Source organism: Ambystoma mexicanum, chromosome 13 (genome assembly GCF_040938575.1).
Source record: "Ambystoma mexicanum isolate Mex_15411 chromosome 13, UKY_AmexF1_1, whole genome shotgun sequence".
Taxonomy (NCBI): Eukaryota; Metazoa; Chordata; class Amphibia; order Caudata; family Ambystomatidae; genus Ambystoma; species Ambystoma mexicanum.
In genome coordinates, this window is record NC_090938.1 from 609,547,881 (window position 1) to 609,569,025 (window position 21,145).

The window sequence follows — 21,145 nt, forward strand, 5'->3', positions numbered from 1 at the left end:
AAAGTCGACATTTTTTTTTCGACATTTTTTTTTTCGAAATTTTGACTTTCGACATTTTTGTTGTCGAAATTATCACTATGAACCGTAAGAAGGCATAGGGCCATTTCCAAGGGCTCTGAGCAACACATGCAGTCGGCTTCCACAAACCCAAGAAGGGCTTAAATAGATACTGGGAACTTCGGAACGACCACTTATGCCCTATTCTGTAGGAAGCGGTAAGTGGGTACCTACAATACCCTCTGGTGCTCATTTTGTGTGGGGGTGTAATGTTAACGGAAGCCATTGTAGAGAAGCAGGCATGTATGTCATTGCTAGAACCCACCCCCTCACCTCTGACATACTGGATGAAGAGCAAGAAGACACTGTGCATGACACCAGGTATCATTCCAATAACGCATAGAGTGTATGAGAGACTGTATGCACTCAGACAACCGTATCGAATGTACCCTCGAACTGAACTGGTAACAGGAGATTTGCAGACACCACTGGACATCGAAGAGCTGTAAAGGAAATTGGACAGGTGCAAACTGATGTCATAAAGAGAAGACACAATGAGGCACAGAAACGATACAAGAATACTTAAAGAATGAAGATGTAACTGAAGAACCAAAGTAAACACATATAGGAGTGAGAAGAAACCATATAATACAAAGAAGATAACTAACCAGATGAGTAGTAAATGTATATATGCAGAAACTCAAGGTACATGAGCCACATAGAAGCTTGCTGCAGTAGAATATATAACAGAAGTAAAGCGGCCATGTTGAAAAGATAGATGTTGGCTCTGAATGATAATATGCAAAAAGCTCGAAGGAGAGAGTCCAGGGCTCAGAGTTGACAGACGCCAGAAGTGAATTAATGAACAAACTAATAACAGCTGTTGGCCAGAGATGAAGGATGTCAAAGCAAAGAGCAATTGCAGGGTAGAAAGGGAGTCAACGAGGATAAGCAATGTACGCAGGACATATTTCTCTTAGATTAAGTAAATGGGAAAACATTTGTGAATGCCAAGTATTGAACAATTAAAAATGCAGGAAAGGATATGTGAGACGAAGCAACCAAGTCTCTAGAGGCCCAAGAGAGCCATGAAACCCAGGAAACCCAGGATAATTGAATCAAATAGCACTAAATAGAAAGGCGAGAGGAACAAAATCATGAGATCAGCCCCCAGCCCTCTGTTTAGCAAAGCGCTTGACACACACAGAGTTGGTACCAGAGGAATGTAAAGACCTAGAAGGAGAGTATTTAGTGAGAGCAAGTTGTAGATAGTGTGGTCCCCGGCCCCAGAGAGCCTTATGGATGATGCAGAGGGATTTAGCTTACGTTCTGCTAACAAGCCAAATGTCCAAGGTTGGGAGAGAATGCCAACCAGTTCTGAGGATCTATGCAATGGTGAGCATACATTGTTGCAGGGGGCAATCAGCTGTTGTTATGCTCCTTTAACCTGTATTATACATAGTTAGAGGGAGGTTCAAGTTATGACTGCCAGATGGGGGCAGCCAATCATGTTACTGACACCGACATAAACTATAAGTAGATATGTTCCCCTAAGCAATCCCTACACCAGATAGGTTTTATTATTTGCCATGTAGGATGACGTCATAGCTGACGCACATCGAGGTATAAAGGCTTTGTGTAACCAAAATGTAACTGAGAGTGTGTGGGCTACGATTTGTTGTTCACTTTATTGAACTGGTAATGAAGTAGTATTTTGCCATATTCTTTGAGACTGTCCGGTTATTTGGGTCCGAGATAATGTATTGTGGTAATCCCATTCTGTGCATAAGAATGCCCAAAGGTGCTACTGCACACCATAAAAGCCTTGCTGGCTTTTACACCTTCCATTAACATTACCCCTCACCCATTTTTATTGATTTGTATGGATATTCATGCTGGCGCAAATGCTGGAGATCACTATGGGGTCCGCCGGCTTTCTGCACCCGCATAAAACATGCAGACCTCATTTGTATCCATTGCAAATGCTGCCTGCCATGCTCGCATGCCATGCAGTGTTTACAATTATAATTAAACCCTGCCTGTTCAATTGTAATTGTGAACACAGCTTACCATTCGAGTATGGCAAGAGGCGGTCACAATTAATTAAAGGTATGCAAGCATGCCAGGCAGCAATTATTCACTTTGCATGGTGGAGTGCAAAAGTGCAGGGCAAAAGGCGGTGTACAGATTCAAATAGCAACACATTGGCAGCCGGGAGCTGCCTACGTGTATGTCAACACGTAATGGCTCCATGCTGCCAAATTACTCATTTGAAGAAAAGGAGCCCCTCTTAATTAGGGTCACCGCATATCACTTAGCATGCAGTTATGGTATTGCCTTTGCATTCTGGTACTTGAAGTTTTGCTTTATCCCATTTATGTTCTGTTACATTAATTAAGTGGAACTCCTGCCTTGTACCTGGCATTGATTCTATTCACTCCTAACGCAGGCCAGACTTGAGATCTGTACTTTTACTTACCATACATAACTGACCTACGCACATCTTTCTCCTTCCCGGCAGCTGCTGCGAGACTTCCCAGATGAGTTGCGAGCTGACATCGCCATGCACCTGAACAAGGATATACTGCAGCTGCCGCTTTTTGAGTCAGCCAGCCGGGGCTGCCTGCGTGCCCTCTCGTTGCACATTAAGACTTCCTTCTGCGCTCCAGGGGAGTACCTGTTGCGGCAAGGAGATGCCCTGCAGGCCAACTACTTCGTCTGCTCGGGCTCGCTAGAGGTGCTGAAGGACAACATGGTGCTCGCCATTCTCGGTAGGTGGCCTTTGTGAACTTGTGTTGATGGACAAAACGGATGATGAAGTGATGGTGGAGTTAGAGGGCTAGAATGGGGACCTGTGTCCATGAAATATAAATATTACTTCTACTTGGTGGATCTTCCATCATGACTGAACTCGGTCGACTGCCCAGCAAGAGTAGGATCCAGTTCAGTCTCCACTATGCTATATGCAGACGACCTGGTCCTTACGGTCAGGGGAGTTCAAGCAAAGTTTACTGACCTCATGCAAAATGCCTACATAAATGACCTTTGTATTAATATGAGCAAAATAAATTGTGTTGTCCTGAAATGCGACCTTGGAAATATTGAATACGTGGAGAGTTACTCATATTTGGACCTGGATCTGAGGGCAATGGGGATTACCCTAACAATAAAAAGGGGGGAAAAAGCATAGCCTGCCAACTTACTCTATTGATAAATAAATTCTCTAAGCAAACTGCAAGCTACTCTATTGGGGGTATCCTCAAGCTTTACAAGCAATGTTTCTGCCCCACCATATTATACGGGTTGGAGGCACTGGCTATTAGGGACTTGAAATGGCTCAACATTTTGGAGTGTGCCTTCTGGAGGAGAATACTGAATTTGGCACCCTCCACCCCGATGCCATATATATGTCTGGAGCTGGGCCTGGTTTCGCTCAGCAGTCAGGTGTCGATCCGAAAAGGGAGGATGTATATAAAATCTAGAACGAATCCTCGATTCCCACTGTTGGGTATGTTAGCCAGCATCTATAATACAGAGGTTATGGGTAAAAGCAGAAAATGTGGCTTTGTAAAGTTGAACTAAGAATGCTTTGCCAGTATTGGCTGGTCCCCAGACTTTGAAAGGGGTACTAGCTTTGAGATCATCAAGAATATATATAAGAATAAAGTAGTACAATGGTACTGGACCAAACATTATGAACATCTGAACACCCTACAAAATTATAGGTATGTGGCAAGCGTAACTCATATCTTAGAATGCAACCATACTTACTCCGGAGTTCCAGTCCGGCGGTTTGAAACATTATGCTTCGGCTGTGTATTAATCATCTACTGTTGCTGGTGATGCAAGATACCCATTGAGCATAGAATGTGCCATATGTGTAGATTGCAGGATACACTAGAAACTGCACAGCGTGTTCTTACTGGGTCTATAAGGCTGGGACCTACTTATATGAGTGCGTTGGGGCAGTTTGTGAGCCATTATGATTCCATCAAGATGGTTTAATTTTGGAACTTGTGTCCGAATACAGACTCGGAATCAGTCCATATTGCATTGAATTGCCTGTGGCAACAAATTAAGAAACACTTCAAGGATTGATGGAACTTTCTTGACAAAGAATTGCCACTCTGAATGTCTGTTTATTGGATTGTTTGTTTGTAATACAGATCAACTTTTATACTTTGCATCCTGTTCTATCTCATTGATGAATTTTCAGTGATGTATTTTATAAATTGATGTTTTATTTAGTTTTCTACCTAGAGGATTTAACAGTGGTGTAATGTTTGTAGTGTAACTTGGTGCTGTTGTTGTTGATTGTTGAAATCGTATTTCATGTATGTGTTCTATCCTTCTTAAATGTTGAGATTTGTTAAATTTCTTACAAACTAAAACAAATACATTTAATTAAATAATATTATGAAAGGGGATATTGTTTACAATCGTTGCAGTGGAGAAAGCAATTAATTCATTCATTATATTTGATTATGCAATAGGATGTCCATGTGGCATGTGTTACATTGGTACAACTACCAGAACAGGTACGTTCCAAATTATGAGCGTAAGTCGAATATCTGCACCCAGAAATACAGATTTCCACTTTTCAGACAGTTTCTTGAGAAATGTCACGCATTAGCCGAATTAAGATTTTAAGTTATCAGTCTACCCCCACAAAAGGCGATATAGAGAAAAGTCTGCTCCAACAAAAAAGATTGGATTGATAGATTGAGATCACTCAGCCCATTTGGCTTCAATGAGAATTTGAATTTTGCTGGTTCTCTATGAATTCTTTTTGTTCATGCTATGTGAATATGTATTACCAACTTATATCCAGTTTTTAGTTTAGTTCAGTTTATTTATTTCTATAGCACACAAAGGACCCAGAGGTGTATAGGCACTACAAACAACAGAAACACACCAAAAAACAAAATAAACAAACAGAGAAACAAATCATGGGATAGACACTTCCCAAGTCAGAAATATACAAAAGATCATTCCAGGAAAATAACAGCAAATCCGCTCTAATTAGTCTAGGACAATATTAAGCTTAGAAGCTGACAGTTTGACATTAAAATGTTTGCATAAACTCAAAAAGCCGGGGAGGTCGGTCTGAACACAACCAACAATAATACAGTCTTTATGTATTCCTTGACACCAGTCTTATATTCGGACCATCCATAAAAATCTAATATCTTGGGCTCTGACACAATTTGACACAGACAGCTTAAAAGAGGTGCCGCCCGATCCAAACAATACGCAATGAGACCCAGCAAACATGTACTTATTGTATTTTTTTTTTATGTCATTTTGTTTATTTGTTCTCTTGCTTTTGTCAAAGTACTTTTTAGTGCATTTCCTTTTTATATATTCTTTTTTATACATTTTGGTTTTGCATTTGTGTGGTCTGTATTCACTTTTTTGCTTTTCCTCATATATGAGGTATAGCTGTCACCATCGTGCCATGCAGTGCTTCAAGCAGAATGCAAAATAGACGGGTGGGAGAGTCTAACAAGGGGCTGTGGCCTGAGTGTTTGTTGTGGTGAAAATAGTTATGGGGTGGCCTAAAAGAGGAGCCGCCTTAGCCAAACAATACACCATGAGACCCAACAAATATGTAGTTTGTTCAGAGGGGACAGTCTTGAGTATCTTGCTCCTGGCGATACCAAAAAGAGAAATTGTGTGTGATAGATCAAAGAGAATTGTCAGGCAATAGTTGCTTATCCCGTTGTGAGACTGCTTCACAACTGTAAAATATTTGAGTTATTTTGGATTTGGGATAGTTGCTGATTGCGACAACTTTATAAATAGGCCCTTTGTTTGTAATGTTATAGTTGAAAGGAAGAATTAACTTCAGTCTGTGCTTCAATATAGATTGTTTTATTTTAATGTTTTAGTTCTGTACTTTTTTTGAAAGTTTAAATTGGTTTCAATCTACATGTGTTTTACCATCCCAAAGTGTACCGAAGTATAAATAAACAGAAAAGAAAATGATTATTTAAAGGTTTCCATAGCTCAACCCGCTTTTGGGAAGTAAAACAAGTGGTTAAATCATTCAAGAAAATTTGAGATGCGCAAAACATGCTAATTCAAGAATTTGGAAAAAGCATTTATTGGATTTAAGGCAACAGCCTCCAAACCAGGGTGAGCTATGGAAACCTTTAAAATAATCATTTTCTTTTCTATTTATTCCTACTGTGGTACACTATGAGAAATGAATAGGATATGCAATTTGACTTGATGTATTTTTTTTACCTTTGTTTGTTTTTCAGGAAATATTTCATGCTTGTATATAAAACTAAATCTCTCCTGATGGTCCATTCACAAATAATGGGATGGTGAAACACGTGTAGAGAGAAACCAATTCAAACTGAAGTTAATTCTTTCTTTCAACTATAACATTACAAACAAAGAGCCTATTTATATACTTGTCACAATCAGCAACTATCCCAAATCCAAAATAACCCAACAAACAGGTATTTTGGGTCACTCAGCATGGTCTCCAATCGTGTTGTTTGCATCCAGTCTGCATTTTGTAAATTAAATTCTTTGGGGTTTCATGCAAGCATTTGATTCTTATATACCCCGAGCAAAGAAATCCTACACACATTGTGCTATAGTGAATGCACACTGGATGTACTACAGTGCATTATAGGATCAGTTCATCATATTTAAACATAGTTGTCGACAACAGACAGGAAGGACAGAAATACATCCTCTTGGACCAGCTTCTGTGTCAATGCCAGATAAAGCCTTGGAGGGGGAAAAAAGCAGTAAGGCTTGATAATCATATCCTTGGAACCAGAAGCAGAGCTTAAGGCGGCAGAGCAGTGGTCTTAGTGTGCAAAGCGCAACTGAGGGACACAATAGGAGCTGCCGCTAACCATGCTTCTTTTGTAGCCAGCTATTACCCTGTCAGGGCCCTGCTCGAGTTTTCGGTGCCAATGAAGGGGAATGACATGGTCATGGCCTGAGCGAGTAGCGAACACAGGCCTGATGCCACCAGTGATCATGCAGTGATGCCCTGTAACGTGTGTGCTGAAAAATGTGCATAAACAGAGAAGTATTTTATTTTAATTTTTATTTTATTAGACATTTGTGTGGCGCCTATGCACAAGTGTTTCCAGGTGCCACATATGCTTTGATAGTTTTTGTATATGACAGCCGAGATGGGATCGGCAGGGCACACCTCCGCCCAGAGAGGCCAGGGGAGTTTTGTGCCCCTAGAACTCATCTTGTGGCAGCCCTGCTCAGTTGCACTTGTTTACTGCAAGTTACGTGCATTCCCAGACATAGAACGCATGGAATAAAATCACATGGACTGCATGTGGGTGAGATGGGGCCCTTGCATTGGCAGGCCGAAAGCACTCACAGTAAATAAATAACATGGGCTGCTTATGGGCAGCCGAGAGCCCCGGGCTCCAGAGCTAATTTTGGAGACTGGTGGGACTTCATCCTAAATAGCCCTGGCCCACTTAAATCCATGGTGCCCCTCCACCACACGTTTTTACACAGCGACATAGTGGTGACCAAACAGTTTGCTTGCATGTTATGCTAGAAATCGAGTATGTGGGCATCACATGATCATGCTTCTAGTTACATGTGATTCATCAGTGATGGCTGTTTCGCAACTCTTACCTGAAGATTATTTCTCCATCTGGAGACCGGTCCCATTGATCACAGCAGTCTTGCGCCTATCAACTTATCATTGGAAGATTGTTGATTAGAATGAATCATTTCTTCTATTGTTCATTCGATGTCGGAATATAATATGAATGTGTCACGTATACCTGTCTTTTCAGTGGTAATTTCATGCTTCTGCAGTTGGCATTTTGTTGAAAGATGTCTAGCCATTTGCTTTCTATAATTTACTCGCTTTATACATTTCAGGATTGTTCTTAAATTGCAATATTATACTTTATCTGTTTGGAATAGCTACGTAACGAAATGTCTGCTTTTTGAAGGCCGCACTTAAAAAATACTGATTTATTTAGGTTGATTTTGTGCGGCCCTCAAAAAACCGAACTAACATGAAATCGGGGGGGTTCACCCCCCCAAAGCTCCAGTTTCCTCCTTGCTCCCGCCCCCTTACCGTCTCCTCTCACCCCAAGCATACTCACTCAATCCCCTACCAGATTCAGACCACATTCATACACACGCAAACATGCAACCAGTTACATTTTCCCCCTGCCCCTACCCCTTCACAAACATTCCTTTTACATACACACACACACACAGACATTCACTCACACACTCACCTCTGGCTCCAATGACTCCTCCTCCAGGTCCCGGGTCCCGCCATGCCAGTCAGCCCCTGCGCACACCTGTCGGGCTGACAGCTCAATTTCGAAAGACCACTCGGAGTGTTCTCCGAGCCATCTTTCTAAATCAGTCTTTTTTATCCCATCCCCTCACCTCCATCATATTGGAACAGCAGGAGAAGTGCGCTATGTGGAACACCAGGTATAGTCCCAATACTGCATCGAGTGTATGAGAGATGAAATGCACTAAGACAACCGTATCAAATGTGCCCTCACACTGAAAGGATGGGAGGATGTCTGCACACACCATTGGAAATTGAGGATATATAAGTGAAATCAGACGTGGGCAGACTGATGTCATGAAGGAAAGACACAAAGACGCACTGAAACGATATGCAAATACTTAAAGAATAAAGATGTAACTGGAGTGATAAGAGAAACATGTAATCGGATACGAAGAAATCATGTGCACCAAAGGAATAAGTGAGAAGAGATGAAGTGAATGTACATATGCAGAAACACAAGGTAGATGAGACATATAGAGGCTTACTGCAGAAGAAAATATAATGTGACTGAAGCAGCCATGAGAAAAAGATGGATATCAGACTTGTGTTAAAACCAGTCAAGCTAACTCAGAGACAGACCAGGGCTGCGGAGTTAGGAGACGCTGCAAAACCAGCTTCATAGGAGGAACAAAGAGGAGTCTTTTGGCCTAGGATCAAGGATGCCACATCAAGTAAATATTTGCAAAGCACAAAGGGAGTTAAGAGGATAAGTCATGTATGTAAGACATATTTCTCTTAGATTAAGCAAAGAAGAAAACATCTGCAAATGCGAAGTACTGGACAGTCAATGATGCGAAAAGCATAAGGTGGAGTGATGAAGTCTCCAGAGGCCAAGATGAGTAATGAAACCCATCCTAATTTAATTAAATAGCAGTAAATAAAAGGTTGAAATGGCCAAAATCGTGGTCTCCTCCCTTGTGACTCAGAATTTGGAAACAGGGGCTATTCATTAAGTTCTAGACAAAGTTCATGGTGTATCTACACAGTTCCATGTAATTTTATCGCCTGCCTGTTCATCCCCAGGCTTTTTAACGTGCACATTCCATAGAATGTGCTGATCCTTTTTTTTCTAGTTTTTATTTTGGGGGGTACCCCCCAAGCCCTTTTCCCAAACTTATTATTTGCTATTGCCCACCCGCCCAAACTCTTATCTGCCCATTCCGACCCCCCTAAAAAATTTGATCAGCACATTCGATGGTATGTGCGCATTAAAAAGCCTGGGGATGAACAGGCAGGCGATGAAAGGACTTTGTACCATCTACACTCCCTTGAAAGTCCCAGAACAGAGAGCAGGCTGCAAGGTCAACTACAAATAAGAAGCCTTGGCTTGGGGCCTGACCGATGAGAGATGGTAGACTAATTGGGCAAGTGGGTAGTAGTCTGACATTGCTCTCTGCACCTGAGTTTCGTTTTGCTTACGTGCTGCTAAGAAGCCAAAAGTCCAATGTTGGGAGAGAATGCCAACCAATCAGAGGGTCTATGTATCAACATGCTATAGAATATTGCACAGGCCAACCCGCTGCTGTTATTCTGTTATAATCTGTATTATATGTTTTCAGAGGTGGGTCAAAGCATACCTACCAGATACGGGGCATCCAGTGATATCACGAATCCTTATATGATATATAGGTATGTTCCCTTAAACAATCCCTCCCTTCAATATGTTTTACAGTTTGCAACATATGATGATGTCATAGATGACACATATTGAGATATAAAGCCTCTGTATAATCGAAACCTAAATGTGAGTGCATGTACTACTGGTTGTTTTTCGCCAGATTGCCCTACTTTATTTGAGCTGATAGTAAAGTAGTACTTTGCCATATTCTTTGCGTCTGTACAGTTATTTGGGTCTGAGATCATTATTGGTAATTCCATTGAGCAAATGAGATGCTTCAAGGTGCTAGAGCACACACTTAGTACCAGATTTCAACCAGATCATCATTTATATTTGCGAAATGTACCAGGTAATAATAAGTTTATCGTTGACTTTCTTACACGGCCATGTTATGTTATGTTATGTTAAAGGGTATTTATACCGCGCACTATCACCAGCGGAGTGGTCCCCTGGCCCTCTGGCGGATCTGAAAGTTAAGAGGGTAGGAACAGTTAATAGGGTGTAGCGGGATAAAGATATAGAAAGATTTGTGGTGTCCTGTTGGCAGCTTCAGTTCGGTTACCACCGTTTGCTGAGCATGGGTGCGGTTTCCAGATATGTGGGCTCCCATGTACTGTTGTGCGAGACTATGTGTAGTGTGTTTTGTTGTTGCAGTGTAGTGAAGTGCTTGCTGTTTGCGTTGCCGGAGAGTGGTTGCGTTTGTTTAGCGTTTGAGAGGTGTGTGCCAAGAGTTGAGGTTTTAGTGGATGGGTAAGTGGGGTTATCTTGTTCTTTCAGGCATCTGACTATCTCTGAGGCTGTCTAGTGATCTGTGGGAGGGACAGGGGGTGAGGGCCTCCCCCAACCAGGGTTAAGTTTGCTAAGGTTATCAGTTGTTTATTTATTTATTTTTTGGTCATAAGAGGACTCTGCCTTGCATTGTCTCCCTGAGCACCTAAGGGGTGGTCCCCTCCCTATGAATGCTAGACGCTCCCTGTCCTGTCGGGTGTTAGCTAGTGTTTCGTGCACCTTCGTCTCTAGCATTGGTCTCTGTCCCTTGGGTTTAGCCTAGCGAGGGGGTTTGGCTTTGGAGGTATCGGATTCATTCTGGTTCTCTGGCGAACAGCCAGGTGTTGAGTAGTTTCCTGAATTTTAGGTGGTCCTTTGTATATCGTATGTCTTCCGGAAGGGTGTTCCAAGCTTTTGCTGCCAGGTCGGAGGAGGATCCTGCTAGCTTTTTCCTTGTGTAAGGTTTTGGTTCCAGGCGGATGCCGGTGCTTGATCTGAGTGTTCTTGTCATTTGGTAAATCGTTATTTTCTTTTGTAGGAATTCTGCTCCTTGGCCGTGGATTCCTGTGTGCGTTATGCACATTGTTGTGAACGTGATTCCACACAATACCAAGTGTCACTATTTGCATTCAAACAAGAAATCATTTTTGTTCCATATTTACCTAAAATAACTGGACATTTTTTGTGATTTTATTTTAAACATACGGTTCATAACCCTTAAACAAATGTATTACCTGCTGACATGTACACAGAGGCTGCCTCATTATCGCTCATTTCATGAGCATTTGGCCCTGATATCTGTGGTTTTACTTTTAGTTAACTATTTAGTTTGTTTTTTGCTAGCAACACATATTTTCAAAATTCTTGAAGCATATCTGCACATGGTGGAATGGCAATGGCCTGTATCAGACTGCGTACAACTAGACGCCAAGGAGCTAGCGACTTAGGGCGTCACTTGGTTACCAAGTACGGCGAATGGCTTGCGCTAAATCCTTGAAAAGCTGTGCCAATCTCTGGCATGACGTTTGTAAGCCTGGCCACCTGTACTAGTCTTTGCGGAAGAGGGTTGTGTTTGGGGCTGCATGGTAGAAGGTAGTTTAGGCATGAAGAATTGTGATGTTGCCATCTCTGTCGAATGAACCAGCCATGCCCGGATTGTGCATAAAGGCTATTGAATTTACACAACCCTCCGAGTTCCCTTGTGTGGCATCATGTTAGCTCTGGATCTCTGTGAAATGTTCGTAGCCGAAATGAATGGGCAGAAAAGCGTGACGTGCAAATCTTCTCATCGCCGGGTCCGTTTTTTGTTTTTTTTTTTTTACTTTCGTTTCCCTCCGCTTTCCTTGTTATGGAAGCGGGGGACAACCCGCAACCCCCGAATTCCCATAATGTCGAACAAGGGGAGCGCGGGACACCCCATCAACCCTCACTCCCCTTGTTCGACATTATGGGAATTCGTTATTTTTCCCCATGGCAGAAAATGCGCATTCAGCATTTTCTTTCTACATTTTTTGGCCAAAACGGTTAGCCATTACATAATGTTAGCCCGCGGTTGAGTCTGCCGTGCCCTGACTTTGCACATGGCTTTTTGTATCAGTCTTGCACCTCATTTTGTGAGCAGAAATCCGCTCACCGTGTGTTGACACAACAGAGGTAAGAGCAAGTGGATTTTGCGTCAGGCGAAGGTGCAGAAAGATATACACAGAGCCAAGAGTATTCATTACCTTCTTTATTCTCCACGTGCGTACTCATCACGCTTTACTTCCCATTCCTTGCTGCTCCCCCCTCGCCTCTATTGGACATGCATCACTGATAATGCACTTACGAAGTCCTGTATATTTTAATACCTTAAAGGAGGACATGACATCCTCCCTGGGTGAGTACCTTTTGGACAGCTGCACTGTTCATCATCATACAATATAGTAAAAAGCCAGATGTATGTTTGTCCGATGCAGTCATGCGCAGTAGAGACTGCCCGCTTTGCCTGTTGTCACCACTAGAAGGAGCTGTTGCCTTAGGACTAACATATTAACACTCTGAAAATGTTTCTCCTCACGCACTTTGGCATGTGTACACGGGCTTTCACACTAGTCTTTACATATATAAATGAGCTACTTGGCGAGGTAACAAACGTGGAGCTCTTAATGGACGCTGAAGGAATGTCAAGGGCGTGCGCAACTGTTGAATTTAAAACTGAAGAAAGCCATGGTGACGGCCATTAAAAGTTGAAGAAATGCGTCTGTTTTTAATTTGGGCGTCATGGAACTATGTCAATGTATTTAGAATTAGCTACTTGCTGCAAGTTCTGATTACTTGACTGATCCATATATTATGTGGTCCATTGGTTTACTTCAACCTCTTACACAGATTGATTCAGCAATGGGGTGTTGTGGGGGTAAGGTAACACTACCGCGTTATTTTTGTCTGGCTACTCTAGAAAGAAGCTGTTACAGAGTGACTGAAGTGGCTAGCAGTATTGCAGTATTGCAGTATTGCAGTCAGCTTCCATAGCTCAGACGCAGTCCCATGAGCCTACCAATATTTTGGTGGACTCTGAAAAGTCCTCTTATGCACTCATTTTTTGAACTGACTGCACATTGTCTAGGCTGTGAATGCATGGGAAATCCAGCAAAATGTTTAATTATACAGCCCTTATGTTGAGGCAGGTTATCTATCCTTCATGCAATGATTCGGATGAGCGAAGAGTGCCACCACCAAACTGCATATTGTATAAGCCGTGAAAGCACCAGACAGAAGCACATGTTGTGCCACTCCTTTGCTACCTTGGCTCCTTGCTTTCGCCATGCTGAAGCAAATGCCATAACTGTACATGGAAATAAGAGATGTGCTCATTTACTCTGCATTTAGGTTCAATGTGCAATACTTTGCCCAAACCCGCTAACTATAGAAAGCACTGGCATAACTTTGGGGTAGGAGAGGGAGCGAGTGCTTGTTTGTGCAATTCTGGCAGTCGCAGCTAAACAAAATACTGTAAATCAGGATTGTGCAACTCCAGGCATCGAGGGCCGGATCCAGATTGTATTTCCAGCCTGCCCTCATTAATATTCATAAGATAAATCTACATGCAATAATTCTAAATGTATGCATATTTTTCTCATGAATATCAATGAGGGATATTCTGAAAACCAGTCAGTGTTCCAGCCCTCGAGGCCTGAAGTTGGACAACCCTGCTGTAAACCAACACTGACCGGAACTAATTAATACAGTTCAATTCTCATGGTCTTCCAAAACGTATTTAACCATGTTTGAAATCTGCAATGTGCTACCCTACTGTATGCTAAACCAACAGTAACCCATTGCATTCACATTCAAGCCTCTGTGCTTTATGACACAATCCAGCCCCACACGTGTACGCATGGTATAGTTTTTTTTTCTTCATATGTCATTTTTTATTTTCCTTCAGGCTCCTGCTGATTCTTAAATGTAATCTCGAAATTAAACTGGGCTTGTACATTGAACTGGGTTGTCGAGTTTAATTTGAAGAAAGTGAAAAAATATAGGGCCTGATTCACGGAGCGTTTTCCTAAGGGATTGTGATATTATAGAACGCACCCGTGAATCAGGCCCATAGTATCTCATCCTTCGGCCTTCCGAACTCTAAAACCAGGTTAGTGTGTTCCCAGGATGCCTCAGCACAGATTTTGCTGGTTTCTCTGAAAGTTGAGGCAAGAACATCTAGTGAATGGCAGTTTTGCTCCCTGTGTTCAAACATTTTATGTCACTACAACACAGTATAAAAGCAGATCCACATAGTTGTCTATTCCCAACCTGAGTTACTGAAACTGCTGTGATCTGCAAAGGAACTCTGCTAGATATTTTGGTTCCATGTAATAATGTCCCTGCAAAAATGTCTCCTGACAAACAGTCGCTGTTTTTTGCTTTTCTTTTTTACAAGGGGAGCAGGGGACATCCCCACATCCTGTCCCCATGCATAATGTCACCGTATATAATGTCGCCAATGGCTTTTTCCAGCAACATTATGGATGGGGACATCATGTATGGGGACATTATTACCTGATACCGATATTTTCTGTGATGCTCTGTCTTCATGTATTGTACATTCCCCAAAACCTGGAAAGGTTAACTGAGTCTATAGCAAAGCTGTCCCCAGAGGATATACTGGTTACAAGGAGAATGAATTTACTTGAGTTGCTGTGTGCATCTAGTGACAGTGCAGACAGCCTCATTTTTCTGAAAGGGATCCTGTGCTCTTGGCTAAAATGACGCACCTACCCAAAGCATTCCCACTTCAGTGACTTGCCTTGAACTCACACACAGTTTATCAAGGTGCCTGCAACATTGGACTCACATAGGCCCCGGGCGGCAGAGTCAATGGTGGGGGATCATGGGCGGGCTGCCGACATCTCATCAGAGGAATGTTTTAGAAAGTAGGCCTTTACGTATCGCATGACCCTCTAGTTTTGTCCATGTCACAAAAATCCCTCAACTGCTGCAATGATATTCATTTGGCAAAGCCATAGGGCCGTACTGTGAAAACAAAGAAATTGATATGAGGCTGGGGAGCCCAAAGGAAACACACCAACACAGGTTACAAAGAACATACAAAGTGCTTTATTTAAAAGCTACAACAGTTACCAAAAAGTCAATTGACAAACGGATAGCTATTCGGCTCTGAGAGTAACATAACGAACTTCAACGAGAGTTCACTGCGTTAGTAAGAGAGACCGTACATTGGAATACTTGTGTTTTTATACTCTTTATCCAGCTCTGGCCAACCCCTTCGCGGGTTAACCATTCTTAAGACCAGGCCTAGGGTTCCTTGCCAGGTCAATCCCATAATGTATGCATTTTGATCAGTTCCGCTGATACAGTTGTTCATTTACACATAGGTCAGGGATAGGACAAGGTCTCAGTTCGCGACCCCAACAAGTGGCCTGCAGGCATATTACTTATTCATGTGTGCGGAGGTCACAACGGTCAGAATCTCACTCGGAATGTCATTCGGCCTCCATTTTGATGTTCAGGGTGACTTCCACATTACAAGAGAACCTAAAATGGCGGCTAAATCCAAGATGGCGACTTACACAATTTTAGTTAAGGTCAAGACCTTGCCGCGGAATCTATTTACACGATATTTTAGACAACTTGGCGTAGGCCAACACGCATTCAAATACTGCAATAGGAGGCATAATATTATTTCGATTCCAGCAGACCCTCCTTTTGGCCTATGCCAAGTGCTAACATCATTTCTAATACTTTTGAAAATAACTCCATATGTTGTCATCCATAGATCCCGAATCGTTGTCTGTAATGTCTATAGCCATTAGGTCGTTCATCAAAACCTCTTGTAACACGAATTCTTTAGATGCTGTATCTGGGGCATATATTTTATGCCCTATTGTGCTCACTGCTTGGGCACAACATCCCCCTAGCATTCCACATATACTTGGAAGACATTGAAAACAGCAACAAAGAAATAGCAGGATCCCCAAAATAACCAGAATAACAGAAAGCACCTTCCAACCCCAAGATCGTAAAGAATCCCAGAACCAAGTGCTAAAATTCCAGTCTCCTACAGGGATATGTACTTCAGAACTAAGAGTATGCAAGTTCTGCATTGCTTTAAAAATTGTTGGCGAGGAATCTGGTACGAAAACACAGCAAGCGGACCCCACTAATTTGCATACTCCACCTCGTTCTGCCAAAATGACATCTAATGCCCTGCGATTTTGGAGCGCTACCAATCTTATTGCTTTTTGCTCTAAGGTCATATTGTAGAGTATGTCCGTTGTCCGGTTGATCGTTCTCTCCAGTACCCTTGCTAATCCCCTAATGTTTTCTGAGTTTGTTATTTGTCCCCAAAAGGGCACAACTGATTTCGCTATATCTCCCAATACTTGCCCAGGGGTATCTCTGTTCTTGTCCCGCCTTGGGCGAGCCTTAGAAACCTCCAATGTACTAGCTACAAATACCCCGGGTAATAATATTCCTAAATAACAGGTTCCCTGCCAATCCTTGGGCAACCAGGGAAATGCTAAACTACCACAAACAAAATAAACAGGCCCTCCTACATACAGAGGCCTGTTTTCTCCAGTCAGATTTACAATGTTCCTACAACCTTCAAAATCTCCCATTGGCCTAGTGCCATTTCTTTGTACACAAAAGGGGACCGAGTCAGGGCTATGATTTATAGAATAAGAAGGAGTACGGCGTCCTTACTGCCTATCGGAACCATTTTAAAGGAAATTAGAGTTTGAAAAGGAAGAGATAGTTTATCAGACGGCCTAATAGAAGCGACGTTAGGTTTACTTCTATTTGCAAAAAGCGAGCATCCCAGGGGAGTCAATTCACATTTCTCGAAATCATTCAGATTAGTTCCATCAAAGTTCCCTGAGATGCTATCATTCCATCGGCCAAATAATAGTGCTCTAAGAGAGGCATAGCAAGCAGTCGTTAAAGGTAAGGGATGTATATATCATCCCAGTCCCTTGTTCCCATGTTGCGGTAAATGTGTACAAATCCAACAATTACTCTTATTAAAAATGGCATGAGTTGCATTCATTACTATCATTAGCGTGTTATTATGATACTTTTGTCTATGTTGGGAGTCTCTAGGGGACAGAGTGTGAAGGTGTACAGAGGGAGTCAAAACAGTTGGTACAATCTCGGTCGGTAGTAAAGGTTTCAGAGGATAGATTTCTTCAAAATACCAAAGTCCTACAGCAGCAGTTGCAAAAACAACAATTATCATTATCAAAACACAGCAGTACGTTTTCGGGGCCCAGGCACATTGTTCATTGTCCAAGTTGGTCACCCCCTTATTCACAAGTCCAGTGCGGGGAGCAGCAGCGGAGGTGGCAGGCATTGTAGTTCCTCAATCGACGTTCCCAATGTTCGTTGCTGGCGACGCTACGGTCGCGCGATTTCTTAGTCCTTCCCAACCCTAGCCAGCAGAATCCCTTTTGTTCAACAGAACTTTCGCATAAAAAGGAAAACTTCCAATCACTTCCTTTTTCCAGATGCACGGAAAAACCCGTGCCGTAGTTCTATTTCCTTCGTCGAAGGTTGTACCTGATGGTACCCAAAATTGTCTGATCCGGAAATAAGGTGTCGTCACTTCCTGAGGGAAGCGACGTATCGGAGGCAACGGAAGTTGCAGAGCTTGAAACAGTGTTTTCCGGACGTGATTTTTCAAGAGAGTGCGGAGACAAAATGGACTGTTCCCCAAGCTCCTCGGGCTCAGAGAAATTCTCCGACGCACTCACAGCGCTGTTTGCTACTCCAAGATCAGAGACTGTAGCATCAGCGAGGGGTTCTGCTTCTTCTGTAACGTGTGGCGTCGGGTGAGGAAGTTTCTTGACATGCGTCGCGTGGATCCAGTGCTTCTTTCCAGCCACCCGCACTGCTGTCCTGGTGATCAGTAGCACCTGGTAGGGTCCCCGCCAGCGAGGCGCGAGACAGGAAGACCTCTTGTAGGCCTTCACTAGGACCCAACTTCCAGGCTGTATATCGTGTCCTGGGCCCATGAACCGTACAGGTAAAGCTGAGTGCACCTGGTGATAAATGAAATACAGGTTTTTAGTTAACTGGTTACAGTAGTCTACAAGCAATACATTTTCCACCTCTCTCAGGGCTTTAGGTTTCGGGAGACCCCAAATGTTAGCAGGTCTCCCCATCACTACCTCAAATGGAGAAAGCCCGGTTTTAGTCTGAGGTGTGGTACGCATAGCTAATAATACAATAGGTAAGGCATCTGGCCATTTCAGTTTGGTATCAGCACATGTTTTTGCAAGCTTATTCTTTAAGATACCATTGTGTCTTTCCACCAACCCAGCACTTTGAGGATGTCTAGCTGAGTGAAATCGTTTTTCAATACATAAAGCTGTGCATATCTGCAAAATTACTGCTGCAATAAAGTGGGGACCATTATCCGACCAAATTACCCTCGGGAGCCCAAATCGAGGAAAGAATTCTTTTACCATAATCTTTGCAGTGGTCATGGCAGTAGCATCCTTAACGGGGAAAGCCTCGACCCATTTACTGAAGGCGCAAATAATTACAAGAACATATTTCAGATTATTACATCGTTCCATCTCAATAAAATCAAAGTGAATGACCTCGAAGGGAACAGAAGGGGGCCAAAAGCTTCCCCTTGGAGTCACTGTCCCCTTACCCACATTGTGCTGTAAGCAGATCATACAGTTCTGGACATGCCTCTTCGCAGTCTCCAGAATCTTGTCATTCACCCAAACTTGTTCTAACATTTTCGTGATCTGCTGGGCACACACATGTGTAGGACCGTGTGCCATCGTAACCATTGCCAATACATATGAATCAGGGAGCAACCATTTTCCTTCGGATGTATCCATCCAACACCCTTCATCATCCAATTTCCCCATTCCTTCAGGCCACCTTTTAGATTCTTCTATTGTGGCATCAGTTTGAATATCTCGCACAGACCCAATACCTTCATCCATTATGTAAGCATCTCTCATTTCCCTCCAGGCATACATGTCCGTGCTAAGGTCTGTGGCCGTTTGTCTGGCTATTAGGTCCGCAAAGGTGTTCCCTTTGCCCACATCATCTATGACCTTACGATGTGCTGCACATTTCATGATCGCTAACTGTTTGGGGAGTGAGAGTGCCGAGAGTAATTGTACTATCAAGGGGCCATGCTGGGTCTTGGTCCCATGTGAGGTCAGGAACCCTCTTTCCGACCAGAGCCTTCCAAAGTTGTGAGCCACCCCAAATGCGTACTGACTATCAGTATATATGTTTACTATACGCCCTTGGGAGAGTTCACAAGCTCGGGTCAACGCTATAATCTCTGCGGCCTGCGCAAAGTTATGCGAAATTCTCTTAGTTTCAACAACTTTGCTCAATGTAGTAACTGCATAAGCAGCTGTAGATGTACCATCCGAAAGTTTGAAGCAGGAGCCATCGCAAAACAGCTCCCCTTCTGCATTATCCAAAGGAGTATCTATGAGATCTATCCTGCCCTTCGTTTCTTGTTCAGTGGTATACAGGCAGTCATGTAATTCTTCGTCACTGCAAACAGTGTTTTGCGGGAAAGGTAAGAGTTCAGCCGGATTAAGAACACAACACCTCTTAATTTGGATGTGAGGGGCAAACAGAATTAGTTCATACCTTGTTAACCGCGCAGAGGTGAGGTGTTGCGTTTGGGTTTTGTTCAATAGAATATCAACAGAGTGAGGTACCATCAAAATCAAATCATGGCCTAGGACCATTCCCTCACTTTGTTTTACAGACGCGGCAGCAGCAGCGACAGCGCACAAACATCTTGGCAAAGCGCATGCGACAGGATCAAGGGCGGAGGAGTAGTAGCCGCACGGCCTATTCTTCCCTCCGTGTTCCTGTGTTAACGCAGCCAAAGCACATCCATCACATTCATGCACAAACAACACAAAGGCCTTGTCATAATTTGGAGTACCCATAACCGGGGCAGAGCATAACGCGGTTTTGAGAAGCTCAAATGATCGTTGATGTTCCGATTTCCATGGCAGTGGCAGAGAAATGCCCTTCTTCGTCAGAGCCAACATCGGTTTTATCACTAGCGAAAAGTTTGGGATCCACAACCTACAGTAAGAAGCCATACCTATTAAGGCTCTGACTTACTTCTGTGTATTTGGAACAGACATGCCAGAAATGTGTTTTATTCTTTCAGGTGTCAATCTTCTCCCCTCCTTTGACAGGAGGTAGCCTAAATAGGCGACCTCCTGACAACAATATTGAAATTTTTTAAGCGATGCTTTATGACCATTTTTAGCTAAATGAACAAGCAACAGTACAGTGCCTTCTTTACAAGCACTCTCAGAGTCTGCAGCCAAAAGCAAATCATCAACATATTGAAGCAGCGTACAAGTAGGTGGCAATTCAAGGGTGTCGAGCTGTTCTTTCAAAGCTCTACTATAAATGCTAGGACTTTCAGTATACCCTTGAGGTGCCCTGGTAAATGTAAATGAGCGTCCCCCCAAGGTGAACGCAAACAGATATCTACTTTCCTCATGTATAGGAATGCTAAAGAAAGCGTTTTTTAAATCCACAACGCTGAAGTGCGTAGCCATAGCAGGGATCATTGTCAATATCGTCGTCACATCGGGCACAATTGGAAATTGTGGGGCGACCACTCTGTTAATAGCACGAAGATCAATTATGAACCGGTATGGAATTGCATTGTCGCCTTTCTTATATACAGGCAAGATCAGACTATTACACAAACTACCTGTAATCTCTTCGATCACCCCACGATGCACAAAATCGGAGACAATGCATTTCAAAGCACGTTCGCCCTCAACTGATATTTTATACTGCGGAATGCGTGGTAGTTTCACTCCATGTTTCAGAACTATTTTAATGGGCTCAATCTGTAATACCCCGACATCATTGTCGTCTACCGCCCATAAACATTCCGGGACAATGCTAAACTCAGGAGGTAAAGG

General features: G+C 42.9%; 1 protein-coding gene across 1 annotated transcript in view; it reads left to right on the forward strand.

The window, feature by feature from the left end:
• KCNH4 (potassium voltage-gated channel subfamily H member 4) overlaps positions 1-21,145 on the forward strand; it is a 976,843-nt gene that overhangs the window by 781,320 nt on the left and 174,378 nt on the right. Inside the window, exon 10 of the mRNA XM_069634470.1 lies at positions 2,519-2,768. Coding sequence (XP_069490571.1) covers positions 2,519-2,768 — 250 coding nt within the window. The remainder of the gene's footprint in view (positions 1-2,518; positions 2,769-21,145) is intronic.